The sequence below is a fragment of the Chlamydotis macqueenii genome, chromosome 10, assembly GCF_036417535.1.
Source record: "Chlamydotis macqueenii isolate bChlMac1 chromosome 10, bChlMac1.mat, whole genome shotgun sequence".
Classification (NCBI taxonomy): domain Eukaryota; kingdom Metazoa; phylum Chordata; class Aves; order Otidiformes; family Otididae; genus Chlamydotis; species Chlamydotis macqueenii.
This window is the reverse complement of record NC_141565.1, coordinates 22,923,132-22,932,719: the sequence shown is the minus strand read 5'-3', so window position 1 is coordinate 22,932,719 and position 9,588 is coordinate 22,923,132. Positions and strand designations below refer to the sequence as shown.

General features: G+C 61.7%; 2 protein-coding genes across 2 annotated transcripts; both read right to left on the bottom strand.

The window, feature by feature from the left end:
- Positions 1 to 1,304, bottom strand: H1-8 (H1.8 linker histone). Its single transcript, XM_086755319.1, has 5 exons — positions 1,289 to 1,304; positions 833 to 1,107; positions 613 to 745; positions 460 to 518; positions 1 to 387 (listed from the first exon to the last, which is right to left on the bottom strand). The coding sequence occupies exons 1-5, from the start codon at positions 1,302 to 1,304 to the stop codon at positions 1 to 3; spliced, it is 870 nt and encodes a 289-aa protein (XP_086611445.1).
- Positions 1,305 to 4,192: 2,888 nt separating this feature from the next.
- RHO (rhodopsin) lies at positions 4,193 to 7,110 on the bottom strand. Its single transcript, XM_086755588.1, has 5 exons — positions 6,750 to 7,110; positions 5,672 to 5,840; positions 5,391 to 5,556; positions 4,975 to 5,214; positions 4,193 to 4,562 (listed from the first exon to the last, which is right to left on the bottom strand). Exons 1-5 carry the CDS (start codon positions 7,108 to 7,110, stop codon positions 4,443 to 4,445), a joined length of 1,056 nt encoding a protein of 351 aa, XP_086611714.1. The 3' UTR covers positions 4,193 to 4,442.
- Positions 7,111 to 9,588: the final 2,478 nt, after the last annotated feature.

Sequence of the window (9,588 nt, the reverse complement as noted above, 5' to 3'; positions counted from 1 at the left end):
CTAAGGGCCCTTCCTGTCCGCTGCTGGGGCAGCTGCCTTCCGCAGCCCGGCCTCCCCCTGCCTGGCTGCCGGGGGCTTCCTCGCCTTGCCTTCACCGCCCCTCGCCTTGCCTTCACCGCCCCTCGCCTTGCCTTCACCGCCCCTCGCCTTGGGGGCGTCCTGCTGTGCCACCTTGGGCGCCTTCCCCTTGCCCTTCCCCACTGGGGCCTTTCGGGGCCTCTTGGCCCCAGCACCCGCGGGGCTGTCCCCATCACTCCCTCCTGCGTCCTCAGCAGCCGGAGCCACAGGGAGCTCCGAATGCCCTTTGCCGGGGGCCCGGGGGCGGCCAGCAGCTCGCGGGGGCTTCACTCCATCGCTCCTGGGCTTTGCTGCTGCTGGCGGCCGGACCTGGAGGGGAGAGAGGCCCTCAGGCTGCCGCCGTGCCAAGAGCCACCCGGCCTCGCCCCAGGCTCTACTCACGTCTGTGGGCTTCGCCCTCGGCTTCTGCTTTGCTGCTGTCGGCTTCTCCTCTGCAGCACCTGTGGGAGAGGTGGCGGTGGGCGAGCCCAAGCAGGGACCTCTCCGCGAGGCTGGGGCAGCCCCGGGCAGCTCATGGCACCATCAGCCCCTTACCTCGCTGTCGTGCACCCACCGCGGGGGCCCGAGGGGGCTTGGTGGTCCCTTTCTGCCCTGGCTTCGGGGCCAGTTCTCCATTGGAGTCCACCTGGCCCGGCAGCTGCTTGTGCCGTTGCTTCTTGGGGGCTAACTGGGGGCAAGAGAGGGGTGGGAGCAGGGCCGGGCGGCACCTCGGCCCCCAGCCCCGCCGCTCTGGGGGCAGCAGCTCTCTGCTCACCTTGAAGCGGCCGGTGGCCCCTGTGGCAGAGGAGTTGCTGGGCCGCACCAGGTCCCCGCGGCTCAAACCCTTGGTCAGCGCCTGCTTCAGCATGTACTTGAGGCGGACGGGGTCCACAGTGGGGTACTTGGCCAGGATGAAGCGCTTGATGGCGATGACAGAGACGCCCTTCTTCTCATCCTGGGCCTGCAGCGCCTCGATGACCATGTGCAGGGTTGGGGGGTGCCGGCCCTGGGCCAGCAGACCCGAGAGCTGGGCTGCGCGGGCAGCTTTGGCTGCAGAGAGAGGTGAGAGGCACCTCTGGGGACCCGCACCCAGCTGCCAAGTCCCCCAGGAGCCAAGCATCCCTGACTCTGCTCATCCCTGCGGCCTCACAGGGACCGTGGCCACCAGAGCCCCAGCCCCGCGGGAGCCACCGCTCTGCCAGCGCCCTGCAGTGCTCAGCAACCCCGTTACCTGGCTGAGGCTCCATGGCAGCACACATCACCCAAAAACCCTGGGCCCAGGCAGCCCCAGCTCTGCCCACAGCACCACCACTTCTGCTCACAGGCTGGGTGCACTTCCTGCTAATTTATCTGATTAGCACCCTAACCACAGGGGCTGGTTCACAGCTGCTAATTGCTCTGGTTGCTGCCCAGGGCGGGAGCAGGTGTCTGGGAAGCTGAGTGCCCTTTGACAAAGCTTTGCGAGGGGCTGGAGGGAGAAGGGCACATCCGAGCAGAGGGTTTGGAGGGGGCGAGAGACGGGGGGGTTCACTGGGTGATGGCCCCGAACACACAGGACAAAGGCACGTACCTGCTGCCTGGCAGGTGGCGGGGTGCCAGGGTCGCAGCTTGCTGATGGCACTCGCTGTGGGGCGGACGGGGAGCCAGCCCGTGGCATGGGGCCTGCACAGGACACATTCCCAGAGCACTGGGGTGATGTGCCAGCTCCCTTTGCGTGGGACAGCCCCACTGGGAAGCGAGGGGCTGCACTGCCAAGGGAGTCTGATAATGGGGGGTGAGAACAATCCCACAAACGGGAGGAGGAAAATGGAGAGCTGCTCTGTTGGCCAGCAAAGGCAGGAGGAGCGACTCTCCCACAGGAGCCCTGGGTATGTGAGCACCGCTGCCCACCAAACCCCACCGTGCTCCGGGGAGAGCACGCCCAGCCCCGCACGCAGGCAGCCCCTCCACCCGCTCCGTGTCCAACCGCCACACGCCGAGGACAGCATCGTCCCATGGGCCGGGTGTGAGCTGAGCCTGCAGCCAGCCAGGGTCCCTGGGGCACTTCTGTGTCATGGCCATGGTAAAAGTAAGTCCTCCTGCGATCCTACGGGTATCTCCTGCTGTTCCAGTGGGGTAGGATATTTGTGCTACTGTCTGTTCTGCCTGTGACGAGCCACAAGGCGAGCCTAAGGAATTCACCAGCTGCTCTTTGGTGCAGGAACAGCACGAATGTCCCCACCTCGGGGACCACTGTGTTTCTGCACAGCGTGCTGCGTCAGTCCCTTCCTCTTCACGCAAGAGTCAGGGGGCTTTTGTACGCATCGGCTAAGCCGCGCGGGAGCTGCAAGCCTGAGGAGAGGCCGGGATTACCTGACAGCAGGGCTAGTTGATGGCCCAACCCAGCGGATGTGTTGCTGTGCCAATGTACATGCAAAGCGCTGCCCAGAGAGCCCTTCCTCAAGGTCTGTGCCCACCTGCTGAGCCCGGGGCCGGACTCTGGCAGGGGACCACGGTGCCTGCAGGAGTCGGGTCAGGAGCAAGGAACTGGACAGGCACCCCATGCCCGGGCCCCGCATGCCCGGCTCCCCCGGAGCAGCACCACCAGCCTGCTCCCTGCTCTGTTTCCAGTCTGTTTCTGAATTTCCCAGGAAGGGGCCAGTGCGGACGCTGGGGGGCTGCAGGGGCTGGCACCACAGCAGGGTTGGGTGCAACTCTTCCAGCCATCTGCTCCTCCTGGATCTGGCCGTCACCTCTCCAGCAGCTCCGTGATGCCTCCAGCACCCGCCTGGGCTGGCAGAGGGGTCCCAAACCCTCGCTTGCTCCTACCACCGCCAGCAACAGCCGTAGAACTGGGCATCACTCGGGGCTGGGACATCACCAGCACGCGCCGGGGCCGGGCCGGCGCAGACGGGAAAGCTGCAGCGCCAGGCATCGCACGGCTCCGGTGGAGCCCAGCCTCACGGACAGCAAATAAACACCAGTCCTTCCTCCCCGTCCCTCCAAAACCAGCTCCCAGATTTGAAGTACATGAATCAGACATCAGCCTAAACACTGAATTATTCATAAACCTCTAATCTTTAGATTTCACTGAATATGCAGAAGTATCGATAAAAAAAAATAATGAGAGAATTGTACTTGCAAATTGCTCTTTATTAAAGGTTTAACTTGCATGGGCTCTATATGTTCCCTATTAGACCTTGCCAAGCCGCATAGGATTAGAAATCAGAGAGGATAATAATGTACAAAAATAGTTTCAAATGTTGATAACACTGAACAGCGAGAAAAACATCTTATTTGTATAACTGAGCTAAAAATAAAAACGAAGAACACTGCTACAATTGCAATATGCCATCTTGCAGCGCTTAAAACATATGTGGACGTCTCTGCGCCGTATGCTCCCGAGTCTTGCCTGCTGCAGCGCGGAGGGAAGCCGAGCAGCGCGCCCATCCCTCCTCAAAAGCACAAGCGCTGGCCAAAACCTCCTACTGGGGCTGGTGCCAAGCCGAAACGAGGCGGCGGGCGGGAGGGCTGGGGGAGCGGAGCTGGGGGCCGCGGGCTGAGGGTGCCCGAGGATGGGCGACAGTGCTGCAGGGAGGGGGACGGGGTACCCGGCGGGGCGGCTGCTGGGGGTGCCAACGCCGGCTGCACATGGCTGTGCCGGGTGCCCGCGGGAGCGAGCACCGAGCCTTCCCTGAGCACGTCCGCCTGCAGCCGCATGGCCAGGCCGTGCCGTGCCATGCCGAGCTGTGGTGCCTGCTTGCCCAGGCGGGATCCGCAGCCATCACCTCTGCGGCACGGAAGGGCCCATGTGCACCAGTACCCTGTCCCGTCCCCCCTGGAGGGGTCACGGTGCCTCCCGGGGCTGTGCTGGAGGTGGGGCAGGGCTGGAGCTGGGAGCGCCTGGCAGGGCTTGGGGCACCTCACAGCAGCCAAACCTGCCCCCGGGCAGCCGAAGCGTGGCGAGGCCGAGCAGCTGGGCGGCAGAGCCCGGAGGTGGCCCCAGCCCCATGGCGGCAGAGGCAAGGAAGTGCCCCAGCCCCTGCCTGGGCGCCGAAGTGGGGCGAGGGAGGCGAGGGTGGCTCTGCCGCGGCCGGGGCCGCGCAGGCATGGCGGGGACGTCAGACCCAGGGTCCGCGCTCGGAGCAGGGGGGCGCGAGCTCTCAGCGAGGCAACAGAAAAGCACGGATTTACGCCGGTGGAGGAGCTAAGCCTTTGCATTTTAATTACAAAACGTGTGTACACATTCACAGCCTTGTTCCCAGGGTTCTAGTGCCAGGAGAGAGGAGCTCGCCCCGCGGGCCGTGGCCCTGGTGAAGCGGGGGCGGGCGGTGGCAGCGGCGGGGTCAGGTTCGTGCTCCCGGGGCGGCGACGCGCACCCCGAGGACCGGCCGCTCCGGCAGGGCCTACGCGGGAGAGACCTGGCTGGTGGAGACGGAGGAGGTCTCTGTCTTGCCAGCAGACGTGTCCTCGTCGCCCAGCGGGTTCTTGCCGCAGCAGAGGGTTGTGATCATGCAGTTACGGAACTGGAAGAGAGGGAAGCCCGGGGTGAGGCAGGCGGGCGCCATGCGGCTCCGGCTGTGGGGCTGCCTCCGAGCCCGGCAGCACTGCTTGGACCACAGCGCGGGAGGCACCATGCTGGCGGAGTCTCCTTCCCCGCCGCCTGCTGCCGCCCAGCCTGCTCGGGGCCGGTGCAGACGCAGCCCCCGCTCCTTCAGCGACCCAGCGCCTGGGTCATTTCGGACAGGATGGGCTTGCGTTCATGAGATTTATGCAACGCCAAGGATGGGCTGCACAGTCGCCCTTCTCTCTGCCAGAACCAGATCTCCTGGAAACAAACTCCCCTCCCGCCCGCCAAGCTTGTGGTGCCGGCACCCTCTGCAAGCTGTCGTAAAGCGAAGCAGGGAAAGGGAGGCGGCCTGGCGCCCTGCCCGTTACCTGCTTGTTCATGACGATGTAAATCACGGGGTTGTAGATGGAGGAGCTCTTGGCAAAGAAAGCCGGGATGGTCATGAAGATGGGCCCGAAGTCTGACCCTTGGTTGGTGAAGATGTAGAAAGCGACGCTGGCGTAGGGGACCCAGCAGATCAGGAAGGCGACCACCATGATGATGACCATGCGGGTCACTTCCTTCTCTGCCTTCTGGGTGGTGGCAGACTCCTGCTGCTGGGCAGCAGCCTGTGCGCAGAGGGGAATGGAAAAGTGATGGAGCTGGGGAGGGCTGCACCGGCACGGGGCGCGGGGTCGGGGTTTGGGGTAGCTAAGCTGCACATCTGGAGTTTGCCATTTCCCCCTTTGTGGAGGGGCAGCTGGGGTCCTTTCTGTCACCAGCCTGGAGCACTGGCGGTACCCACCTCCTTGACGGTGCAAACCAGGTTCCCGTAGCAGAAGAAAATGACCATCAGCGGGATCATGAAGTGAACGACAAACATGTAGATGACGAAGGATTCGTTGTTGATCTCTGGCTTCAGCGTGTAATAGTCGATCCCGCACGAGCACTGCATGCCCTCGGGGATGTACCTGCAAGGCGAGCAGGCAGGTTGGCGCCTGACCGGAGACCGGCTGGAAGCCAGGGCCAAGCCGCCGCCAGCCAGGCCCCTGCAGCCCCCGGCGCCGGGCACCGCGCCCTCCCTACCTGGACCAGCCAAACAGCGGGGGAGCCGCACACGCCAAGGCCATGATCCAGGTGAAGACAACGCCCATGATGGCGTGGTTCTCCCCGAAGCGGAAGTTGCTCATGGGCTTGCAGACCACTACGTATCTTTCGATAGCCAGGACAACCAGCGACCAGAGAGCAATTTCACCTGCACCAGGAGAAAGAGGGTGGGGACACAGGGACTTTTGAGTGAAAGGAGGAGAAAAACGCGCTGATGGCAGCACGAGGCCTCCTCGGACTCTTGTTCCCGAGGAAGAGCCCTGGCAGGTAAATCTCCACCAAAGGTTCGGAAAGAGAAACGAACAAAGGCCACGCGCAGACATCTCCCCACCGTGCTGCCGGCCCACAGTAACCACTTTGCTGCTGTGGTTTGAGATCCGTGGCTGGATCCTACAGCGTGCCCCGGACAGCACCTGCACCTGCCAGCCTGCGGTCCCGCTCTGAGACGCAGCGAGTGCCCGTCATCCCGGGACTTCCCCTCGCTACCCACAGCTCCCCAGGCAGCTTGTGCCACAGGGACAGAACCAACAAACCAGCCGCCTGCTGCTGAAGGGAGCAGGGCACCTTTAGACACACAATTTTTATTTAACATCTGGTTTGGTCAAAGCCTGGCTGGCACGGGAAGGAGAGCCAGCTCTGCCAGCCCGCGCCACCATGCACCGCACCAGAGTGAATGACAGGCTCAGCCCCACGAAAGGGAAGAACCAATTTGTCAATTTGTCATCTCCCAAGTCAGAAAGTGAGCCAAAAAGATGTGCAAAGCCAACAGCTGCAAAACCTGCTACTGGTTGCTTTTCATTGCTGCACCGTTGTTCTCAGAATACTGAGCAGGTGGCTACCAAAATAAGGTCAAGGAAAAAAAAAAGGGAAAGGTGTCATTTGTCACTTTCTTCACCTTCCACCCTGAAACGCTGCGACTGCCTCGGCCCACATCAGCAGCAGACAAAGGACCTCCCAGACACCACCTTCTTCCAAGATCACCTGGGCGTCCTCCCTACCCCTCCTCAAATCTGGGGCAATCCCTGACAGAAGATTTTTGAGTATTTGGAAAACTTACCACCCAGCGTAGCAAAGAAGCCTTCGATGTAGCACCCTGTTACTCCAAAGACAAAGTACCCATTCATTGAAGTGTACATGGTGGTCGTGAAGCCTCCAAAGACCATGAAGAGGTCAGCGACCGCCAGGTTCAGAAGGATGTAGTTTAGAGGTGTCCGGAGCTTCTTGTGCTGGATGGTGACGTACAGCGTGAGGAAGTTGATGGGGAAGCCGAGCAGGATCAGCATGAACATGTAGGCAGCCAGCGCCGAGAACTTCCAGGGCTCAGCCAGGTAGTACTGGGGGTACTCGAAGGGGCTCCGCACCACCCCGGTCTTGTTGGACATGGGCACATAGAAGTCTTGGCCTTCCGTCCCGTTCATGGTTGCGGTTCGTAAGGTGCCTTTTGCTCTTACTCAGAGGTGTTTTTTGAGTGCAGGGGGATCGCCTCTGAAGTGGGGGTCCCGCCACCTCTCAGCCTTCGCTGTCACCCCAAGGAGAAGTGGCTACGCTCACCTCCGCAGGGCGCCCCTTATAAAGTGCCCCCTTGGGTAAGCTCCAGGCGTTGGTGTCAGCACGATTAGGGCTTAGAGAGTTATTAATCATAATCATCCAGGGGTAATTGGCTTTCCTGGGAAGGCATTAAGGTGACACCTGTTTCTGGCCCGCGCTGTCATTGTTGGACACCACGGCTCATGGTCATATATAAAGAGGTAGCTCTGCACCTTTCATTTGAGGGGCACCAAACCAGCCGGCAGCTCCACTCGCCCAGCCTCGCTCCTCGGCACGGCTGTGCTCCCCAGGGAGCAAGGGTTTGGGGTGGGCCCTGCACCCGTGGCAGTCTGCACCCCACGATCCAGAGCTGGGCATCCACAGCTCATGATGCTGTTGCACTGGGGAGGCGCTTGCTCGCCCGCCCCCAAGGCCCCCAAGTCCACCCTCTGCGGGCTCCCGGGGGCGCGCTGCCCCTCTGTGTGAAACGCCTCGCTTTCCCCACAGAGGAACTGGGAATGGGACACATTACCGTCGGGTTGCCAGGACGGAGCCAGGGGAAGATAAGCCCCACAGGGATCCTTCTCTCGGCCGCAATTTCTCAAGGCTCCCGGGCTGCGTGTTCGGCTCTCACCAACAAACAGAAGCTCCTTTCCAAGGGAGGGAAGTTTGTGGTTCAAAACCCCACAACTGCAGGTTTAGGGGCTGCAGATGGTGGCCGGGCAGGGCAAGTCCGGTCCGTCAGTGACAGAAGGGTGTCCCAGGCCGGTTCCTACAAGGGGAAAGCGAGTCCATGTCACCAGCTGGTCCCCACTGGAGAGCCGTCCCCACCACTGCCGTTCCCTGCAGGGGGCTGCAGAAGGGTGCTCTCAGGTGGCACACGCATCAGCAGCCCATCAGCATCAACAGCAAGCTGTTACAGGCTCTCAGCCACCTCTTCTTCTGCTGCAGGATTTGGCTGGCGAGGTTTGAACACCACAGTGAAATATGGACCCTGCTGGCAGGTCTCCAGCTGCACCATCTCCTCTGTGCCAGCCTTTGTTTGTGATTTGGGTCACGCAAATTACAGTGGTAACACCTAATGAATAACGCTGTCCACCCATCCTGGACAGGTATCATTTGCACTGGTGCTGAGAAGGCTGCTGGACAAGGGCTCTGAAGGGAGGTTCTGAGCTGAAGCCAACACTCGCCCCCAGCGCTGGCTGACAGGCATCTTCAGTCTCCCCGAAACCTTGCAGAGCCATCAAATTCCACAGGGGAAGCCATCGTTGGAGCCTCCCATGTCCTCTGTGTCTCTCTGCCTCCCCACTCAGTTGTGCTTGAAACATCCTTCGTGCCAACCAGCAGCTCAATTGGACATTAATTACCTTTACTTAATTTTTCAGAGCTGATGGGACAACACGTACAGCAGAGCGAGTACAACGAAGCCAGCCGCAGAGGAGCTCTGTTCTGGAGAACGTGGTTCCTTACCGTTCGTACTGCCACGATTCGTCTTGTAAGCTCCAAAGCTATTTCCCCTCTTCTCTTTTTCCCACCTGCTGTTTATCACCTTTCTCATTAGCAGTCAATTAGCGGCGGGCAGGCAGGTACCAGCTGGGTCCCCCGCAAAGGCCAGGCAAGGAGTGTCTGCTCTGCCCCTTGGGGGGGCTGGGGGGGACCTGAGCACCTGCCCATGCTGTTTTGGCTGCAGCCCAGGGGCTGAGCCGAGCGCTCCTGGCAGCCGGGAGCGAGGAGCGTGCCTCGCCCAGCGCAGGAGGACGTGCCAGAGCCGCGGGAGCTCCCGGGTGCGAGGTGGGCAGGAGCGCACGTCCTCCTGGCCTCGACAGACTTCCTGCAGCCCTGGCCTGGTTTTTACCAGTGTCCCCTGTGGCTTCGTCTCGCACATGCCAAAAGTTTAACGGAAAAGAGCACAGAGCTCTGTGCTCTCTTTAAAGAGAGACCAAGCTGGGAAGCCTTCACTCGGAGTGGGGAAGGCCTGAAGGACCTCAAGTGCTGGCGCTGCGGCCAGAGGAAGAGCCGGGTGGCTGTAGGCAAAGGCAGGCCACGATCACTCTGGACGGCCCCAAAGGTCTTCCTTGGCGTTACCGTGAAAACGCCACGTCCTCGCACACGCTCCGCTCACCCTAAGCCCCTCTCAATTAACTTTTCACACGTGTTGCCAAGGCCAGAGCAGTGCCGCTCCCACCTGCGAATGCAGCGGTTCATGCTCGTACCTGGGCACACTCGGATTAGCGGTTTATCTTCCTGATGCACAAATACGCCACCCTAAGCTGTGATGCAGTAAGCCGCTGCTGAGGCCAGCAGCTGCTGCGCAGGGCTTAGGGCCCGGCGTGCGTCACCCCTGGAGCGCGGCAGCGGGATGGGCAAGC